The sequence below is a fragment of the Gymnodraco acuticeps genome, unplaced genomic scaffold, assembly GCF_902827175.1.
Source record: "Gymnodraco acuticeps unplaced genomic scaffold, fGymAcu1.1, whole genome shotgun sequence".
NCBI classification, from domain to species: Eukaryota; Metazoa; Chordata; class Actinopteri; order Perciformes; family Bathydraconidae; genus Gymnodraco; species Gymnodraco acuticeps.
Window position 1 is genome coordinate 75384 of NW_022989798.1, and position 23265 is coordinate 98648.

The 23265-nt window shown below is 41.1% G+C and overlaps 1 protein-coding gene across 2 annotated transcripts in view; it reads right to left on the reverse strand.

Moving 5' to 3' along the window:
- Positions 1 to 747: 747 nt before the first annotated feature.
- minar1 (membrane integral NOTCH2 associated receptor 1) overlaps positions 748 to 23265 on the reverse strand; it is a 137512-nt gene continuing 114994 nt past the window's right edge. For both annotated transcript variants that reach the window (XM_034222399.1, XM_034222391.1), the window contains one exon: positions 748 to 1251. In XM_034222399.1, coding sequence (XP_034078290.1) covers positions 1054 to 1251 — 198 coding nt within the window. In that variant the 3' untranslated portion in view covers positions 748 to 1053. The remainder of the gene's footprint in view (positions 1252 to 23265) is intronic.

Genomic DNA, 23265 nt, shown 5'->3' on the forward strand with positions numbered 1-23265 from the left:
TTGTTGCCTCTTTCGAATGACGAATACACACTACCGCCGCCTGCTGGTAAGGAGAGTTATTGCCACTCACGCATGCGCAGTTCGTACGTGCTTCTTGGCCGTCGGCTGAAGTCTTTGCGGTGTGTTCCAGTGCGACACATGGCCAAGACGCAGAAACGTGAGGCGACACAACAGTCGGGGGTCCGTCTCTGTCAGTTCTTTGGTGTCAGCTTGGTGTGTCCCGGCCTTAACATGCACTTGTATGGGTTAACAAGAAGGAAAAACATGTGTTCATAAAAAGGGTGAGGTTAGATTTCTGATGGGACGAAAGAGAACATGTCCACATCTGTAGAGGAGCTGGGTAGAACTCAGAAAAAAGGGACGGCAGGACGTTCAGTGCCTTCTCAAGTCATCCCTTTCCAAGTGAACAGGATATAGTTATCAATACATTCAGATCGGTTGCTTAGTCATACTTTGTCTGCAATCCATGTACACCTATGATATTTATATATTATATATTTCAACTGAAGTACAATATATTTTAAGTTAGAAAAAAGTGTTTCATAACTTTAAATGCTTGCTGTTATTGAAAAATAATAATAAAATAAAGATAAAGTCTCACATTCAACCAGATAATTCCTCAAAAATAACTTTGATCAAAATATGCCTTTCAGTAATTGTAGGGAAAAAAATGTTACGCTGGCTACAGTAACAATTTCATTTCAGTTAATCTGCGGCAAAGATGCTAAATGAAATCAATAACCTTCAAACTGTCCGGCAGAGTTTATAACAATACAATCAACTACAACTGGTAAACCAATACCAATACCAATACAGTATATTTATATACGATGCACTTGCTGAATTCATTTCTATCATACAATAGATGTCTTAATTATGTTAATATGTGCAAAAAAGGACCTCAAGTATAAGAACTGAATGAAAAACTAAAACCTCCAGCTGACATCGTCTTACCCTAACATATTTTGTCCGTAAATCCACCGCACACTAGCCCCGTCCACACAGGGCAGCAGTAAAAGCATAAATAAGAAGGGTCCCTCCATGCTGGTACTCTCATGTTTTCATGGTGCAGATTGGAACCACGATGACCAGGATCACGGTGCAGGTAGCTGCTGCGATCAGCGCTCCAATCTTACACACCCGGGTCCTCCGGAAGTCCGCCTCCTTCCTCTTGAGCAGTGAGTCGTAGCCAGGGGTGTACACGTCCTCCATCCAGTATTCCAGGTTGTCGGGGTTCAGGGACTCCTGTGTCTGGGGAAACAAACGGAGGCACACAATTAAAGGATGCAGGTCAGAAAAAAGTTACATATTTTATTAACGTATAGTATGTACTTTCTGAATTATGATTGTGTTCAGGAACTTGAGACCTTGTCAACGGAGGAATAAGGGTCCAAACATAGCCACGGTTCTACTTGTTCCATCTCTACATAGCATCATTCATGTCTGCATTTAAGTATATGAGTTTTGTTGTATTTAGGAACTGAAAAACATTTCAGAATAAGAGCATTTTGTACGGAGCCCCCCTGGTGACATTGGTGAGAAAAATATTAATACATGGCCACGTATTAATAATGCGTGGCCACAAATTAATAATGCGTGGCCACAAATGAGTTATTACGTTCCCACGCATTAGTAATTCGTGGGAACACAAAACTAGGGCCAACAGGGTGGGTGGAGGGGGTCTGGAGGACGGGTTTGGGCTGACAGCCCAGGGGCAAGGCAGAGCTTAAAAAGGGGGTTATGGAGGGGCGAAGGCAGTGGCAGGAAAAGTCAGGGGGTCGGGCCCGAGGGCGAGGACCGCGGCACTCAGGGGGCCGGGCTCGAGGGCGAAGACCGCGGCTCTCAGGGGGCCGGGCAGAACCCGGTGTCGGCCGGACAGGAACCGGCGCTGGTGGGACAGGCCTCGGCAGGATCCCCCAACGGGACAGGACACAGGATTGGCAGGACCCCCGGCAGGAGAGCAGTCTGCGGAACCTCCAACAGGACAGGACACAGGGTTGACAGGACCCCCGGCAGAAGGGCAGTCGGCGGGACCCCCAACGGGACAGTACACAGGGTTGGCAGGACCCCCGGCAGGAGAGAAGTTCGCGGGACCTCCAACAGGACAGGACACAGGGTTGGCAGGACCCCCGGCAGAAGGGCAGTCGGCGGGACAGCATACAGGGCTGGCAGGACCCCCGGCAGGAGAGTAGTTCGCGGGACCTCCAACGGGACTGGACATGGAGCCGGAAGGACCCCTAGCGGAACTTCCATCGGCATAGGACATGGGACTGGCAGGACCCCCGGTAGGAGAGTAGACGGCGGGACCCCCAACGGGACAGGACATGGGATTGGCAGGACCCCCGGCAGGAGAGTAGACGGCGGGACCTCCAACGAGACAGACATGGAGTTGGCAGGACCCCCAGCGGAACCTCCAACGGACCAGGACATTGGGTAGGGACTTGAGACGTGACTCAAGTAGGGACTCGAGAGGAGACTCGAGAGGGGAACCAAGGGGGAACTCGAGAGGGGAACCAAGGGGGAACTCGAGAGGGGACTCGAGAGGAGACTCGAGAGGGGAACTAGAGAGGGGACTCCAGAGGGGACTAGAGGAGGAACTAGAGGAGGAACTAGAGGAGGGAACTCGAGAGGGGACTTGAGAGGGGAACTAGAGAGGGGACTCGAGGAGGGACTAGAGGAGGGACTAAAGGAGGGACTAGAGGAGGGAACTCGAGAGGGGACTGGAGAGGGGACTGTGGCAGATGGGGCCGGGACTGGGGCCGGGACCATGGCTGCTCGGGCCAGAACTGGGGCTGAAACCATGGCTGCTGGGGACTGTACTAGGTCTGGAACCATGGCCGGAAATATGGCTGTATGATCCAGTTCTGAAGCCGGAAACATGGCTGTATGGGCCGGCTCTGGAGCCGGAATTGAAGCCAGAATCATGGCTGTAAGGTCCGGTTCTGGAGCCGGAAACATGGCTGTAAGATCCCGTTCTGGAGCCGGAAACATGGCTGTATGGGCCGGCTCTGGAGCCGGAACCATGGCTGCTAGGACCGGTACCTGAGTACGAGCTGGCTTCCTGACCTTGCGTCTTTTAGAAGTCTTTTGGAGGCTCTGTGGACCTCCAAACGCCAGGCGGGATCCCAAGAAAGGGTCAGAGAATGGAGACTGGCACTCAGGGCTGCGTGAGAAAACTCTGAGAAACTCAGGCAATGAGCCTCTCAACCATGGCATGTTGTCCACCTCCATTTGTGCCTTTTTGAGGACAGCCTCTTTGTCCCTTTTAGCCAAGGTTCTACTCCATACAGCATAATGACACTGAAGAGTGTACTCTAGGGATAACAAGTCCAAATCAAAATTAAAATCCGCTGGGTCCATTGTTGGTCGGTTCGTACTGTTACGGTGTGCAGGAAGCAGGACCCAAATGCAGATTTAAGTGACAAAATAATTCCTTTATTTCAAGGCTACAATATTCAGAGACAGAACAGAACACTCACCGCAGTTTACTCACAACACAAGACGAACCGACACTGAACACAGGAAGAGACAAGACTAAATACAGGAAGGGGTAATCACAAGACGAGACACAGCCGGGCAGGGGAGGAGAAACACAAGGGCCACAGGTGAAAACAATCAGACAACTAGACACACCAGGGAAACTAACGACGGGAGGAAAAACACAGGGAAAAGGACCAGACAATATACAAGGATGAAAATACCCATAACCAGACATACAAAACTACAACACAGACAGATCCTAACAGATATTGGCAGATTCAGATTTCACGGATCAATAACTCATGAACAAAACGTTGTTCAGACACAAATGACGTCTCCTACGTATCGTGGTAAGGTTGACAACGAACTACAATCACATTTTGATCAAAAAAAGCCATTGGTCTCTATCTGCAGCCGGAGAAGAAATGAGTGCTCAGGGACCGTCTGCAAAGTGCAACTCCGAAAAAAGAGAATACAATAATATTCAATCACTTCACTATTATACAGTATATTTCTACCAAACTCACTACACACATCAATAGTCTCCTGTTGGTCAGACTACAGCAGAGAGTTTGGAAGAATGTGCTTTTGAATAATTTTGGTGAATATTTATAGTGTAAAATCTTCAATAAATATGGCATCATCTTCAATAACGTTACTATTATACAGTATAAATATTCACCAACATTATTCCAAACCATATTCTTCCAAACTCTCTGATGTAGTATGAGCAACAGAAGACTATTGATGTGTGTAATGAGTTTGGTAGTAATATACTGTAGAATAGTGAAGTGATTGAATATTATTATATTCTTTTTTCGGAGTTGCACTTTGCAGACGGCCCCTGAGCACTCGTTTCTTCTCCGGCTGCAGATAGAGACCAATGTAATGTGTCCAGCTCGGAGCGAGGACGGCACTGCGGTCAAGCCAGCCTCCACTCGGGAAAACCTAGTCAAGCCAGCCCGCACGTGATATTGCGGTGCGCGAATATCCTATGCATTACGGTAGAGTCCTGGAAACACTGCCTTCAAAATAAAAGCACTTACTCGGTCAATAACATATACACCAAAATAACATACCAAACATATTCAATTAAGAAATATGTACTATATAATGTGATCAATAATTATTTAAAACAAACTACGTATAACTACCACATTATAAATGAGTGAATGTAAATCTTAAGGAGTTTCAAAAGAAAAGACCTTTGAAATATCTATTGTATGAACTATCATCCCTGTTTTTAGATGAGAATAAAACAAACTGTCCAGTATCAAAGACTCATCTCACTCCAGGGTGATAGCAGGACACCCCATCTAGTCACTTAGAAAAAATCAGGACATTCTGATGTACAGTTTCAAAATAAAAGACCTTTGAAGTCTCATATATGAGCTATCATCCCTCTGTGTTTAGATGAGAATAAAACAAAAACTGTCCAGTATCAAAGACTCATCTCACTCCAGGGTGATAGCAGGACACCCCATCTAGTCACTCAGAAAAAATCAGGACATTCTGATGTAGAGTTTCAAAATAAAAGACCTTTGAAGTCTCATATATGAGCTATCATCCCTCTGTGTTTAGATGAGAATAAAACAAAAACTGTCCAGTATCAAAGACTCATCTCACTCCAGGGTGATAGCAGGACATCCCATCTAGTCACTCAGAAAAAATCAGGACATTCTGATGTACAGTTTCAAAATAAAAGACCTTTGAAGTCTCATATATGAGCTATCATCCCTCTGTGTTTAGATAAGAATAAAACAAAAACTCTCCAGTATCAAATAATCATTTCACTCCAGGCTGGTAGCAGGACACCCCATGTAGTCACTCAGAAAAAATCAGGACATTCTGATGTAGAGATGCACGATGCACGATGCACGATGTAAGTACAATGTAGCAGACGGATCAAACAAAGTATGGTGCTGGGAGTTATCTGCTCTGCCAGGGATGAAGAGTTGTAGAGGGTTATTGCTTTAGAAATGTTTTTCTTTGTGTAATTTTGTACACATGAAAATAAAGCCTTTGAATTATTGAAAAAAGTGGGTGTGGAGTCCCTCTAGTTCCTAGAATGCACTATCTTCAATGAGCTGAAACTAATATACAATTAATAATAATGGATGCCAAGCATAGACTGTTTTTTCTAAGCCACTCACACGCCTTATGTCCTATACAATTAGATATATTTTTAGGGGCACTGATATTATATGTTCACTTCCTATTCTTAAATAAACTTGCAACAAATATATGTTTCTTTGATACACAACACTTAAGTAAAACTGTCTACATCAAATGAATTGTTAAACCTTCATCATTGCCTATTTTGCCTCAAGGGCCTTGTGCCTTTTAAATAGCTACTTATTTTACTTTTATTATCCTGAAGTTTGAATCTCAATGTCTATTATATGCAAATGTTATGTATATTTGTATGTCTTTTAACCCGTTCATATCATATGTGATATCAATGTTCTTGTTAACTGTATTTTATGTGACATCCATTTTCTTAAACTCAATCTTATGAAACTGTGAAGCACTTTGGACTGTAACTCCTGTATGAAAGGTGCTATACAAATAAAGCTTATTATTATTAATTAATATTATTATTATTATTATTATTATATTCTACATCAGGGGTATTCAACTAAAATTCAACGAGGTCCAGTTAGAGAAAATGTCCCCATGCAAAGGTCCGGAACATCAAAATGTCTAAGTTGCTTTATGAATTAGTGTCAGTGGCGGCCGGCCCATAGGGGCGCTTGGGGCGCCGCCCCACCTCTTCCCACATACAAAACAAATTATTAAAAAAAATAAAAAAAAAATTATTTTTTAATATTTTTATTTTTAATAAACAAGGTACATATCATACAATTGGTATCAGTAAAATGTATAATCTACAATAAAATCTCGTTTAAAATTGTGTTACGATGTCTAAAGTTACTGATAAGTCACATGTTTCCTGCCTGGCCTTGCGCGTGGCATTAGTTTATCATTACCGGGCGCCGTGCAAGGAGCCCCCGAGCCAAACAGCAGCAACCAGCACGTTGCAAAAGTCTCAATAGTAAACTGTGCCGCCGAAACATAATTTCAGCCAATCAGCGCTGTCAAATATTTTGGTCACGAGGGCGCTCACGTTGGCGCCCACGTTGCTTACGTGCGTTGACGTGAGTTGTTTTTTAGACTCGTGAGTGACCAAGGTGGTCAGTAGTTGGATGAGAATGGCTTCGTGTGCAGGTGCGCACCCAATTCCGTGCAAGAGCTACTCTCCAATCCTTTCGAAAGGAGAAGTTTGGGAGATAAATTGATACTTAAAGACCTTGGACCGGACCAAGCCGATTTGTATATATCGCAGCAAGCTCGTGAAAAAGACAAAACGTATCAACGAGGCTTCTCACGTAGCTGATACACCAGAAAGACATGGCTAGCTGGATGCAAACAGGTAAATTATGTCTTTTGTTGCTTGCTCTTCAAACAGCCGGGGACAGATACGATCTGTTCAGAAACTAGACAAAAGTTAAACAAGTACAAACCACAGACTGTCTGTCAGTCGCTGGTTTATTTATGTCTGCATAGGCCGTTGTTGTGAGTGTGGATGGTCGGAGCATATATAACGTTAGCTTAGCCAAGCTCCATTTAGAAAACACGCATTTTAAAAGGGTTTTTCGCCTGCCGTCTGTCTGCAGACTTGTCAAAGCATTAATTCATGGTTGTTTCTAACCGGTATCAGTATGTTGTTAATTCGGCATCATTTTTGAAACGTGTATTACAATTAAATCATGATAAAATATGTTCATCTTGTTGTAGTTGTAGTCCCCTTGCCAGCGATTCTCTCTCTAGTTTAGCATGCTAAGCCCGACTCAGCCTGGTTGTTCCTGGCCCTAGAACCACGATTTTATGGGGCCAGAAAAACTGTGAATTAGGACCCGCTAGCCGGTACTAGGCCAAGTAGAAACGCAACCAAAAACGGGCCCCGCACGGCTCGGCACTATCTGTGTCATGGCGAATACAGTCGCTGGTTTATTTATGTCTGTAGGCCGTTGTTATGAGTGTGGAGTGAGCATATACAATGTTAGCTTAGCCTGGTCGACCCAATCTCCATTCAGAAAACAAGCATTCTAAAAGGTTTTTCGCCTGCCGTCTGTCTGCAGACTTGTCAAAGCATTAATTAATGGTTTTTACTAACCGGTATCAGTATGTTGTTACGTCGGCATCATTTAGAAACGTGTATTACAATTTAATCACGGTAAAATATGTTCATTTTGTTGTAGTTGTAGCTCCCGAGCCAGCGCGTCTTGTTTGAATGATGCGAGTAAACACAGCTGGCAGCCGCGGTGAAACTCGAGCGACTAGAGCGATGCGATAGGAGCGTTTAGAGCGAAGCGAATATTCGCATCGCGTCCGGTCTGAACGCAGCATTAAAGCGAGCTCCGCGCTGCACTGGAAACGCGCCATTACATCACCAGAAGTCCTAATTTAAGGGGTCATTTCTCAGAAAAAAATATGTTTTACTCACTATATCAACAGCCCCACCAAAGATATTTTCCACCAGCCGCCACTGATTAGTGTGATATATATTGAAGTAGCCTGTAGCTTTATCAACGTCTGCATGTAATCAACAACTGACTGCCAATCAAATAAAGAAAGTACAATTCAAAAACAACAATATTTATTGTCTATTAACATTGAACTATACAGATATACAGTAAATACTGTGGATATGTGTAATGTTCCTCTCGGGCTGCATTTAAAAATAAAATAGAGAAAATAAATTAAATAGCTTTTGAAAATATGTGCATCTTAAAAGTGCTTCATTTTAGATAAATAAAATAAAGTGTAGCAGCAGCTTGAGTTTCTCTTTTTCTTTGTTAACCGTTTCACATCATGACTTAACAGTTTCAGACGATTATAGAACAATATCAGTCTTTACACATCATAACAATTGAACAGTTTAAAGTTTCTCTTTCTTTCCCTCTTATATTGCAGTCCCTCTCTCACTTTGTTCTGTTCAGTGCGAGAATTGAGCTTGTCCTTCCAGGAGTTTAAATCTGGGCTGAAATGGTGTCAGGGCCTTTCTCATACACACATGCAGGTGCTCATTGGTTACAGTGATGCAAACACAGGTATGGTGAAAAAAGAGAGAACTATTCCAAGCAGAATTAAAACAGCGTAATATATCATCTGCTAATAATAATAATAATAATAATAATAATGCTTCAATTAACTGGCTATTCTTTATAATATACTCAGATCAATAGGAGACAGAGATATTAAGTTATAAATCAAGGGTTTTTATTATTATTTACAGCAGGGGTGGGGACCTTTTTCCTTTCAATTTTTACAACATCCTCCGAGGGCTGTACAAATGATTCAACTCAACCTCTGCTTAAAAAAAAACTAAAATCACAGCCCATTCATTTGGCCTTTCTTTCATGCTGTGCAAAGAAAAAGCAACCTCTTAATCCAGATATCTCACCATGACTCACGCATGCATGCATGTGCACGGTTGTGGCATGACCACCAACACAGAAAGATATGGACACAAGATGTGTGCAAATGTATTTAGTTTCCTATCCATGTGAACATGATTTAAGTGGGGGGGGGACCTAACCTCCTCTAGGGGGAGATTTTTTTTTTAAATGTTGAAGTTAAAGCATCAATCTGGTGCACTTAGAGAGCAACATTAAGAGATCTATGGATACATCTTTCAACACCCATATGAAACAGAACTGTTTCATATGGATATTTTACAAATCACTCCCCTTTTAAACTATATTCTTGTTATTTTTAACAACTTTTTTGTTACTGTCATATTGTATTTTATACCTGTTTTTAATTTAGTCTCATTAATAACTATAATGATCATATCAAGGTGTGCCTTAACCTCACTGAGCTGAGGTTATTTGAGCCTCTCAAGAGAGAGCTCTCTTCCACCTGGTTGTAGAAAAGCTCTTTAAATTCGTTAGCATAGCTAGCTAACCAGATGCTAATAACAACAGATCGCCACTGTGCATACAACTAAAGACACTGCGGCATGTGTACGGCTCCTTATGGGTACTGCAATATTTGAAGGGCTGGAGCGGCGTTCTGGTGCTCTCTGTCAGCACTCCTTTCAGACGAGACTATAGATACCACGTGAAGACACGTTACGCTCGTGTTGTGTTCAAGGAACCTGTCCTTGGCCAGGAAAAACAGGTACTCGCTTGTTTAATTATTTTTGCGGTCTAGATTTCTTCTTCTTTTTTGAAGTGAGAAGTTGTCCGTCAGTCGGACTGACGGACGGACTCCCCCCCCCCACCCACCCCCAAAACGAAAACTCTTCGGTTCTCCACGAAATACACAAGTCACCCAAATCAGCGTTAAAAAAGCGGGAGGCGCCGAAAAATCCCCTATTAATGTATTGATTATAGCTCCGGGTCCGTATAGGTCGGAGTCTGGGTCCGGATCCGGACCGCGGTCCGCCTGTTGCCGACCACTGCTCTACATCAACAAAAACATGTTCTGTTTTTTACTGATCGCATTGGGTGTCAGCGTAATCGTGTTGTATTTCATTTTTTAAAATGTGTGTGTTTTTGTATTTTTCCTGCCTTATTCATAACGTACGCATTATAATTAAAAGTCCACCTTTGAATGCTTTGCAGGTATTTCTGCAGAGTGTCAGATAACATCAAGATACACTAATATTATAAGTATTATAGTATTTGCATAATTCAATTCCAGTGGGGATTAAGAAATACATTTTCAAACTCATGTAGTCCAAACGTTTCCAATAATTCCCAAATTCAACACGTTGTTATGGGTTATTACCATGGTTATTACACAGCTTAGTTAAATACTCAATTCTGATTGGTCAATTTGGTCAGTTTATTAAGACCGATTTTGAAATAATTGGTCATTTTCAATTTCATTCTTTCACTTATTTATAAGATAAGAATTACTTTATGAATCCCAAACTCTTTTTGGTAAAAATGCTATTTGAACATGACCCCTGTCCTGCAGTACACTTTCTACACCTCTGGGGACACTGGTTGGCCCGCATGGTCAGCATACAAAAACATTTCCGTGGCGCTGGGCAATATTGTGTATTTGAAAGTGGATATATTCCCGCCATTGTGCCGAAAACTTTTCATTCTCTGGGCAATATCCGCATATAAAATACAACACAAGGCATACTAACGAATACATGTACAATGTAAAGAGGTGAATTGTTGTACAGTTATTATTTAACTTGATCTTAAAAACCCCGGATGACTTCAACAATCAAATGAACGAGACAACGTGAAGGTGTCATTTTCTGCTCGGAATACATTGATGGCCCCTGCCTAAAACATGGACTTCAGGCGATCTGGAAGAAGCATTTGATAAGATGTCGAGGAAAGGGTGAGCACAGTGTTTTGAGTGTTTACAAATCCTTATAAACCCACTATTGATGCTATTGCACATGCATGAAGTTATATATTTATGTCTGACACAGAGATGGAGTACTCGAGTCCTGGACTCGGACTCGAGTCTGACTCGAGTGCCGATTTTCGGGACTCGTGACTCACTCGGACTCGCGCATTGATTGACGCGACTCTGACTTGTGAATTCTCGTGCACGATGACTTGGACTCGGACTCGGACTTGAGCAAGTTTTCTCTGGAATCTGATGTCCTCTATCGCTGCGTGTGCACCTGCGAGACAAGTTCACCTACTGGGCCCCGCTATTCCAGTCTAAAGATGTCTCGAGACACACCCCGCATCTTGATATGCTTTCACACATTCTGCTTCCACATTGGAAAATATTAGCGCAAGCAGAATGACGTCATTGTGCATGCTAAGTAGCCATGTGCTTTCTGGGGATCAATCTTTATCGGTAAACCATTCAACCGGTAAAAGTTCCTTCAAAATAAGAGTCCCGATCTTATTACTATCAAAATAAAAGTGCAAAACGAAAACTTTACCATAGAAAAATATTGGCATACAAATATAATCACTTCTCTAAAAGATAACTCATTTTAAATATAGTTAGACATATTATAGGTAATTTACAATAATAATAATAATAATAATATTAATAATAAGCTTTATATTTGTATAGCACCTATTACAAAAATTGTAGCCAAACTCGCTTCACAGCAGTTCAATAGACAGATTAGTATAACATGACAGGATCAAAGCAATGTAGAGGAGCAGCTATTTCAACACATATATCCACGAAGATCAATACATGAAGACTTGTGACTCGGACTTGACTTGGACTCTTCTTAGGTGACTCGGACTTGGACTCGGACTCGAACACAGGTAATGATGACTCGGACTCGACTCGGACACTCCTTGGGTGACTCGGACTTGGACTCTATTAGTAATGTTATTAGTAATGTTAAGTTATTGTTTTTGTATTTAAAATGTATATAAAACATATATATTTTAAAACAGTTTCCTGATGTCTGTTTTTACATCCTGTTTTTGTGTTTCCTTCAAGTAAATTACCTGATTCTGTTTACCTGGTGCCCATGTGTGTTTCTTACCCTCCCAGCTGATTCTTGTCCTTGTGATGAATTTCGTCTGTATAAGAGCCTGTCTGCCCCAGCGTTTCTCAGTTCGTCGTCGTTCCAGCCTATGTCTTGCCCTGCGTATTCCCTCGTGTTGTTATTGTGGATTCCTGTTTCTCGTGCCTTCCTGGTTTGTTCCTTTATTTTATTTGTGTTATATTCTAGACATAATATTTAACATAAATTGTACACATTGAAAACCTTTTTATCCATTACAAAATAATAATATTAAAAACTAATACATCAGAATATAGACTTTAGCAACTACCGTAAGTAAACTATAAGAAATATAATAGCGCATTTTTTTGTCCTCAATATCTGCCTCCCTTGTTTTAATACTGTGTTTGGGTCCTATCTTACAAATGCCCAATCGTGATACATACCATTTTATTTTCAAAATAAATCAGAATGTCCTGATTTTTTCTGAGTGACTACATGGGGTGTCCTGCTACCAGCCTGGGGTGAAATGAGTCTTTGATACTGGAGATATTTTGTTTTATTCTTATCTAAAAACAGAGGGATTATAGCCAATATCTGAGACTTCAAAAGTCTTTTATTTTGAAACTACATCAGAATATTCTTATTTCTTCTGAGTGACTAGATGGGATGTCCTGCTATCACCCTGAAGGGAAATGAGTATTTGATACTGGACAGTTTTTGTTTTATTCTCATCTAAACACAGAGGGATGATAGCTCATATATGAGACTTCAAAGGTCTTTTATTGTAATACTCTACATCAGAATGTCCTGATTTTTTCTGAGTGACTATATGGGGTGTCCTGATACAGTATCACCCTGGAGTGAGATGAGTTTTTGACACTGGACAGTTTTTGTTTTATTCTCATCTAAACACAGAGGGATGATAGCTCATATATGAGACTTCAAAGGTATTTTATTTTGAAACTCTACATCAGAATATCCTGATTTTTTCTAGTGACTAGGTGGGGTGTCCTGCTATCACCCTGGAGTGAGATGAGTCTTTGATACTCGACAGTCTTTGTTTTATTCTCATCTAAAAACAGGGATGATAGTTCATAAAATAGAGATTTCAAAGGTCTTTTATTTTGAAACTGTACATCAGAATGTCCTGATTTTTTCTGAGTGACTAGATGGGGTGTCCTGCTATCACCCTGGAGTGAGATGAGTCTTTGATACTGGACAGTTTTTGTTTTATTCTCATCTAAAAACAGAGGGATGATAGCTCATCCAATAGATATTTCAAAGGTCTTTTATTTTGAAACTCCTTAAGTTTTACATTCACTCATTTATAATGTGGTAGTTATACGGAGTTTGTTTTAAATAATTATTGATCACATTATATAGTACATATTTCTTAATTTAATATGTTTGGTATGTTATTTTGGTGTATATGTTATTGACTGAGTAAGTGCTTTTATTTTGAAGGCAGTGTTTCCAGGACTCTACCGTAATGCATAGGATATTCGCGCACCGCAATATCACGTGCGGGCTGGCTTGACTAGGTTTTCCCGAGTGGAGGCTGGCTTGACCGCAGTAGGACGGCGCATATTGGCTTTTTTTTATCAACATGTGATTGTAGTTCGTTGTCAACCTTACCACGGTACTTAGGAGACGTCATTTGTGTCTGAATAACGTTTTGTTCATGAGTTATTGATCCGTGAAATCCGAATCTGCCAATATTACATTACATTACATTACATTGCATTTAGCTGACGCTTTTATCCAAAGCGACTTACAATAAGTGCGTTCGTCCAACAAAATACAACTTGAAGAAAACATAATCATAAAAGTACATCAGGTTTCATAGAGCAAAAACATTTCAAGTGCTACTCAACTGGCTTTAGATAAGCCAGTCCTTTATTAGTATAAAAGTGCTTCGTTAATAGTTCTATCGCTCGAAGTGGAGTCGAAAGAGATGAGTTTTCAGTTTGCGCCGGAAGATGTGCAAGCTATCTGCCGTCCTGATGTCAATGGGGAGCTCATTCCACCATCCTGGAGCCAGGACAGCAAACCCACGTGTTTTTGCTGTTGGGAACTTGGGTCCCCCTTGCAGCAATATCGTTCTAACTTTACTCAACTACCTTTCAAACCGTTCATTTTCAGCAGCCGAATCAAGTGCCTTTTGCTAAGGATGACACTGTGCTTAACTGCAAGGGATTGCAGAATATCATTATAATTCATACCCAAATGAAAATAAAATAAAATCAAATCAAAATGATCCATGCTTCGCGGTAATAGCCATAGCCTACGGTACAGAGTTTAGCTAGTGTTGTCTATGGTTGTCACTCAGTCATCAGTTTCTATAGACTATCTGGATTTAGTTATTGCATAATAATTATTGTGTTCCCACGAATTACTAATGCGTGGGAACACAATAACTAATTCGTGGCCACGCATTATTAATACGTGGCCACGCATTATTAATACGTGGCCACGTATTCATATTTTTCTCACCAATGTCACCAGGGGGGCTCTGTCATTTTGTGGAAAATACCAATAATTCCGAAGATATGTACTTAACTTTATGTGATTTCCAAAGCTAATGTTGCATGGAAAGCAATTGAGAGGTTCACAGCACGCTTGTGAATATTATTACCACTGCCAATTACCATTTATTCTACAGAGGTTGAATATTAATAAACAAACACATGAAGTGGCTGCTCTGAACTGAAACAACAACAATTGACAGATGCTTTAAAGAAAAGTAACAGATTTTTCAAACACCAAAATAACCCTCTCTTCTTATTCCCCGCGCATTCTTCACCACCAACCCTGCTCTGTGCACTCCACATGGCACTCTCCACTGACTAAACACTAGTGAGTGTACACACTGCCACCAGGGAGCTCTTCTCTGCAAACATGGATTCAGGATCATTTCAGAGCTATACAATGATTTGTGGTGTTCCCCAAGGCTCAATCTTCTGTACACTTTTTAATTGATATATGCTTCCACTTCATCAGGAGACCTTACCATACCTTTCCATAGTTATGCTGATGACACACAGCTCTACATTGCAGACCAGCTGATGCCCATTTAAACTGTATTTCAGGTATCAAGCTACGTAAGGATGTTTTTTTCAGCTCAATCGGGACAAAACTGAACCCTTGGTTATTGGTTCTAGAGCTCAGGGAGAGAAACAGGGTTAAAAACGTAAAACTGAATTAAAACCATCAACAAGTTTATAGTTTATTATATTTGATCCAGAGCTAGGCTTTGAGCGACATATTAGTAATAAACAAAAAAGGACATTATTTCATGAGTATGGCTATTTCTTCCTCAAGCCCAGAGACATTAATGATCTTATTACATGTAGAATTGTTTACTGTCATAAGATAAGACAGTACTTTATTGATCCCAATTTGGGAAATGTTTGTATTGCAGCAGCATGCTTGCTTTACTTTCTGGTCTCCTAATAAAGAACATTGCTCAGAAGCAAAGTATTAACAAGGGATGTTAAGTCCAGAAAGAGAACACATATCAGCCCTGATAGTAGGGGTCTAACGGTTCACGAACATTTCGGTTCGGTACGTACCTCGGTTTTTAGGTCACGGTTCGGTGCGTTTTCGGTACAGCAGAAAAAATGATCACAAAACATAAAATATTTGTTGGGGGTTTTTAATTATTATTAAACTGTGAATAATGTATTCACTCAAATAAATACAAAATATAATGAAATAAACATTAAGGTGCAGCATTTCGATGAACTGAAATAATCTGTACTAATAATAATAATAATAATCTAGTACTCACCTAAGCAGCCAGCTTGACATTAGGACTTGCTTGCCATTGTATTTTCATGTTTTTTTAAAGAAAAATTAACTTGTCCACATTGCTTGCCGAAAGGGCAGATCTGCTGGCCACCTGCTGTCCACCTGTCTATGTCCGTCATCCTTGTACGTAACTGCGAAACCAAAATCTTCCCAAACCGGAGACTTCAATGATGCTGGAGGATCTTCGAGCTCAACTTTATCTGCATTTGACAGTTCCTCAAACTAAATTTGAACGCATCCCTGTGACCTGCTCTCATAGTATGCCTCTCGTCCAATTAAATTACTTGGTCGCTCTATGACGCGTTGAACCCAATGTGAGAAAATTACACCGGAGATTACTTCCAAAAAGTTGTTCACGTTCTCAATTTTTTATGTTTAACGTTGTATTTGTTTGGTACACTTCGGTACACACGTGTACCGAACCGAAGGGCCCGTACCGAATATGTTCGGTACGAATACGTATACCGTTACACCCCTACTTGATAGAGAATTATTTAACTAGTCTCCTTCTATTAATTCTCCAATTCTGTCTTCTGCTCAGTTCATGTTTCTGTCTCTGCAGACAGCAGGCATTGGCTTTGGAGCTTGGGCAGCATAGAGAGAAAGGATTAGCTGGTGACTGTTTTCTCAGGCTCTCTTCATCAGCTGTGTCAAGAGATTACCTCCTTCTAAATTCTGAATATGCATGAAGCAAGATTGTAAAAATGTTCAACTAAACAGGTGAGTCAGAGAGCAAAAGCTAATCCTTTTATTTCTCCACAATTTGTTTATTGAACTTCTTTTTTATAAACAAACAAACAGACAGCACAACAACAGTCGGCAAACAAGTGGAATGACAACAGTGCATTCGAGTCAAACAGAAAAAGAAAAAAAAAGGGACAGGACTGAGACAGGACAAATACAGAAAAGACAAAATCAAAAACTAAAGGCTCTGAATCTAAATCCATTATCAATAACGAAATGAAAAAGTAAAAGTCAAACAATGTGTATAATGGGAACAAAACACAAACACATCAAATAAAACATAGCAATTGTTGTCAGTCAGCCGCCCAATAATCACAATCCAACACCGCAGGTCCACCACAGTACAGAGACATCCGGCATGTCCAGCTCCCGTATATACCTGTAGAAGGGGTCCCACATCTTGTGGAATCTCCCCAGGGAGCCCCTCACTATGCACCTTATTTTCTCAAGTGGCTGAATTTAGGATTTCTTTTAACCACAAGGTATGTGAAGGGGATATTAGAGACTTCCACATGAGCAATATCAAGCGTCTGGCTAGTAAAGTAATGAAGGCTATATAGGCTGTCTCCAGAGAAGAGAGTCGCAATGTGGGTGGGGTTACACCAAACAGTGCGGTCATGGCATTAGGAGCAATCGATTTTCCAGTGATGTCTGACAGTGATCTAAAGATGTCAGTCCAATAAGAGTGTAAGACCGGACAAGACCAGAACATGTGTGCATGACTCGCCGGTGCTTGGCGACACCTGTCACAAGTTGTGTCCACCTCCTTATATGTTTTAGAGAGTCTGACCTTAGTGAAGTGTGTACGATGCACTACTTTGCACTGAATCAGTCCATGTCTAGCACAAAAAGACGATTTATGTGCGCAAGGGCTTCTTTCCAGAGTTCCTCAGAAATGTCCTCCCCAAGATCTATTTCCCAAAGAGATTTAATGGAGTTCAGGGTAAGCAGACGAAGAGAATAAATCTGAGCATAAATACACGTCATCATTCCCTTCAGAGTAGGTAACGGCCTAAGGAGTGTGTCTAACAGCGAATCAGTTGGGTGATTAGGAAACTGAGGAAATCTATTGCTAACAAAACTGCGAATCTGTAGATACCTGAATAAATATTGCCTAGGTAGTGCAAATGTATCAGATAGCTGTTGGAAAGACGCAAATGTGTTGTCAATATAAAGGTCTTTGAATGATTTAATGCCTTGGTTAGACCAAATAGTAAAGGCGCCATCTACTAAAGATGGAGGAAAAATATAATTGCAGTTATAGGGGCTAATGTAGAGTATGTTTGGAGACCAAATAAATGTTTGAACTGGACTGTTTCTACATGGACCACTATTGCGGTAAGCATGTTGTAACTTCCGGTTGTTGTCATCTCCGGGTATCCCGTGTGCCCGTTCTGTTGCTGATAGCTTATTATCTTAACTTAATCGATCGTTTTAAAACTCTTGATCACGGCAACTGCCTGACGTTGTAATCACACGTTACTATAACTTAAGCTCTCACAACTCTCCTTCTCTTAGCGACTGTAACTCCACAGTTGCCTACACTCTTTTCGGGTTTGCTAACGGTAGCTACTTTAGCTTGATAGGTAGCCATGGCTCTTTCCCCACCCTCGGGTGCTATTTCCTGCTCTAACTGTCTCATGTTTGGTTACTTCCCTACCTCCTTTACTGGTACCGGTACATGTGTTAAATGTAGTATAGTTGTTAGGTTGGAGGCGGGAATCATAGCCATAGAAGCCCGGCTCCGCATCTTAGAAAGAAACTCAGCTACAGTAAAGCCCATGTTAGCCGGTGCGGACCGGCAAAAGGTAGCTCCTATTAGCCGTCCCCCGGCAACTCCCGAGCAGCAGGGAGACTGGGTGACTGTTCAGAAGGGGCATAACGCGAAACCCGCAGGTCCCCACCAACCCGTTCACGTATCTAACAGATATTCCCCACTCAGCGAGACACCCGCTGAGAAGCCAACTCTGGTTATTGGTAGCTCTATTATGAGACACGTGAAATTAGAGACCGAAGCCTCCACAGTCACATGCATTCCGGGGGCCAGAGCGGGCGACGTTGAGGCGCATCTTAAACTGCTGGCTAAAAATAAACGTAAATACAGTAGGATTGTTATTCACGTCGGTGGTAATGATGTTCGTATACGCCGATCAGAATGCACCAAACTTAATGTGGAGTCGGTGTGTAGTTATGCTAAAACAATGTCGGACACCGTAATCTTCTCTGGTCCCCTCCCCAATCTGATCAATGATGACATGTATAGCTGCATGTCATCATTTCAGCGCTGGTTGTCTTGGTGGTGCCCAGCAAACAATGTGGGCTTCGTAAATAATTGGACAGCCTTCTGGGGAAAACCTGGTCTGATTAAGAGAGACGGCATTCATCCTACTTTGGAAGGTGCAGATCTCATTTCGGCAAACATTTCAGGGCTTTGTGGACTTAATCCATGACAAACTGGAGTTGAGACCAGGAGGCGGAGTCGCAGTCTTACACGCTTCTCTGCGCTCTCTCCTAGGCAGTCATCCATAGGAATCCCGAACCCAATAAAATACCCAATATTAGCGGTGTGTGTGTCTGCCCAAGGACAAGTTAAGGTAAAACCTAATAGAGGTGTCATACATAATAACCTAATAAAAGTAAATGTAACAACTACTACAGTGCAACAAAACAGGAATATTAAATGTGGTCTCTTAAACATAAGTTCTCTAGCATCTAAAGCAATATTGGTAAATGATTTAATATCAAATTATAATATTGATATATGCTGTCTCACTGAAACTTGGTTGAGACATGAAGAATATGTCAGCATAAATGAGGCCACTCCACCCAGCCATATCAATACTCATATTGCCCGAGGCACGGGCCGAGGAGGTGGAGTTGCAGCAATCTTTGACTCAAGTTTACTTATCAATACTAAACCAAAATTAAATTATACCTCCTTTGAAAGTCTCGTTTTTAGTCTTACGCATCCGACCTGGAAAACTTTGCAGCCAATCTTATTTGTTACAGTGTACCGTGCACCAGGTCCTTATTCAGAATTCTTATCTGAATTCTCTGAGTTTTTATCAACTTTGGTTCTTAAAACAGATAAAGTAATTATCGTAGGTGACTTTAATATTCATGTTGACGATGATAAAAATAGCCTTACTGTTGCATTTAACTCTATATTAGATTCTGTTGGTTTTTGTCAGAGTGTAAATAAACCAACCCACTGCTATAATCACACTCTCGACCTTGTTCTGACTTATGGTATTGAAATTGAGCAACTATTAGTCGAACCGCATAATCCTGCTTTATCCGACCATTTCTTAGTAACTTTTGAAGTACTGTTACGAGACTACAAAGCATTAGTCAAAAGCTGTTAGTGCTATAGCCAAATTTAAGGAAGAGATTCCACCAATACTTAACTCGATAGCATGTCTGCATGTAAGGGAGGAAACTTATACAAAATGTACACCACCCCAAATTGATCATGTTGTTGATAGTGCTACAGATGCGCTGCGAATAAAATTAGACTCTGTTGCTCCTTTGAAAAAGAAGAAAATAAAACAACATAGACTAGCTCCATGGCATAATGCCGAAACCCGCAAAATAAAGCAAAAGTCGAGACAACTTGAAAGGATATGGCGTTCTACTAAACTTGAAGAATCTCGTTTAATTTGGCATATTACTCTCAATGAATATAAGAAAGCACTGCGTAAAGCGAGAGCAGCCTACTACTCTTCATTAATAGATGAGAATAAGAATAATGCAGGATTTCTTTTCAGCACTGTAGCCAGGCTGACAGAGAGCCACAGCTCGATTGAGCCTTCTATTCCCATAGCACTCAGTAGTAATGATTTTATGTGCTTTTTTAACGATAAAATTGTTACTCTTAGAAACAAAATTAATGACCTCTTGCCTTTGACCAGTATAGTGTTATCAACAGCTCCCGGAAACGTAAGTTCTAATATTACACTAGATAGTAAACTAGAATGCTTTTCAGCCATAAACCTTGAACAATTAAATTCAATGATTCTCTCTTCTAAACCATCAACGTGCATGTTAGACCCAATTCCAACTAAGCTGTTGAAGGAAGTTTTTCCATTAATTAGCACTTATTTATTAAATATTATGAATATGTCTTTATTATCAGGCTATGTTCCACAATCATTCAAAGTAGCAGTGATAAAACCGCTTCTTAAAAAGCACAACCTCGATCCAGAGGTTTTAGCCAACTATAGACCTATTTCTAATCTTCCGTTCCTCTCAAAAATTCTTGAGAAAGCGGTCGCAAAACAGTTGTGTGATTACTTAAAAAACAATGATTTATTTGAAGCTTTTCAGTCTGGCTTTAGAACACATCATAGCACAGAGACAGCTCTGGTTAAAGTCACAAATGACATTCTAATAGCCTCTGACAAGGGACGTGTCTCTATTCTTGTTTTGCTCGATCTCAGTGCTGCATTTGATACTATCGACCATGATATCTTATTGCAAAGACTAGAGCACTTAGTTGGCATACAGGGAACTGCTTTAGACTGGTTTAGGTCCTATCTATCTGAACGCTCTCAGTTTGTACGTGTCAATGATGAATCTTCCACGCAAACCAAAGTTAGCCATGGAGTGCCACAGGGCTCAGTGCTCGGACCTATTTTGTTCACATTATATATGCTTCCGTTAGGCAATATTATAAGGAATCATTCTGTAAACTTTCATTGTTATGCGGATGATACTCAACTATATTTATCAATCAAGCCTGATGAAATTAATCATCTAAATAAAATTCAAGACTGCCTTAAGGACTTAAAAACGTGGATGACCTTAAACTTTTTGATGTTAAACACGACCAAAACTGAAGTTATTGTACTTGGCCCGAAGAATCTACGAAACAAATTATCTAAGGATATACTAACTATGGATGGCATTAATTTGGCCTCCAGTGAGACTGTAAGGAATCTTGGTGTTATATTTGATCAGGATTTATCCTTTAACGCCCACATAAAATCAATTTCAAGGACCCGCCTACATCCATCTACGTAACATTGCAAAAATCAGGCATATCTTGCCTCAAAACGATGCAGAGAAACTAGTCCATGCATTTGTTACTTCAAGGCTGGATTATTGTAACTCTTTATTATCAGGGTGTACCAAGAAGTCAGTCAAGTCGCTTCAGCTGATTCAAAATGCTGCGGCTCGTGTACTAACCAGAGTTAGGAAAAGGGACCACATTACTCCTGTTCTGGCTGCCTTACACTGGCTCCCTATAGAACACAGGATAGAATTTAAAATTCTTCTTCTCGCCTACAAAGCCCTTAATGGGCAGGTGCCATCTTACCTTAAAGAACTCATTATACCCTACTGTCCTACTAGGGTATTGCGTTCCAAGAATGCAGGGTTGTTGGTTGTTCCTAGAGTCTCTAAAAGTACAATGGGAGCCAGAGCCTTTTCTTATCAAGCTCCACATTTGTGGAATCAGCTTCCAGTTTGTGTTCGGGCGGCAGACACCCTATCCGTTTTTAAGAGTGCGCTTAAGACCTTCCTTTTTGATAAAGCTTATAGTTAGGGCTGATTAGATCCAGCCCCTAGTTTTGCTGATATAGGCTTAGTTTGTCGGGGGACATCTTACTTCTTCCTTCTCTCTGTCTATACCTGTGTACTCATGTTCCGATTAACCCAGCTTCCCCAAATGTCTTTCTTTTTGGTGTCTATATACGCCGGGATCCGGAGTCATGGATGATCCTGCGCTCCTCTGTCCTGGATCGCGAGCCCTGGATCTTGAGTCGTGGCTGTGGTCCTGGATCATAGGTCCTGGATGGATATCCTCGTGGATTCATCTTCCTATTATACACACATGCATTTCCAAACATTTGGACTACCTATGTTGCAAATGTATTATCTTTTCAATTTACACACGGCATCTATTGCACGTCTGTCCGTCCTGGGAGAGGGATCCCTCCTCTGTTGCTCTCCCTGAGGTTTCTCCCATTTTTCCCTTTAAACTGTGGGTTTTCTCCGGAAGTTTTTCCTTGTACGATGTGAGGGTCTAAGGACAGAGGGTGTCGTATTGTCATACTGATATTTTGTACAAACTGTAAAGTCCACTGAGACAAATGTAACATTTGTGATATTGGGCTATATAAATAAACATTGATTGATTGATTGATTGAACTGATTCCAAATTTTCAAGGATGTTTTGACAATTACATTTTTAGTATAAGCAGAGGAGGGGCTCTTAATGGGAAAGTGAGCCAATGCTGAGAGAGATACTGGACTACAGGAAGCAGCCTCCATTTCAAGCCAAACAGGCGGAGAGTGCTGTGAGTCAGACTGCAGCCAGGACTGTATTATTCTCAGATTAGCAGCCCAATAATAGAACCTCAAATTCGGCAGAGCAAGTCCACCCCGCGCCTTTGGTCTCTGTACAAATTGCTCGCGTATCCTTGGGGTTTTCTTGTTCCAAATAAAGTTCGAAATAATAGTGTCAGTTTTACGAAATAATGTTTGAGGGAGGAAAATGGGCACACATTGAAATAAATATAGAAATGTGGGGAGTGTATTCATCTTGATGGAATTAATTCGGGCAACCAGAGACAGATTTAACACTGACCAGCGAAGTCTTCCTGTACGCGGGACAGAAGGGGGGCAAAATTAGCTTTATAAAGATCTTTAAATGTATCAGTCACCTGGATCCCGAGGTAAGTGAAGCTGTGTAGTGCAGTTTTAAATGGTAGACTATGTAGAGCAGAGGTGGCAAACTCATTTCAGTTAAGGGGCCACATACTGCC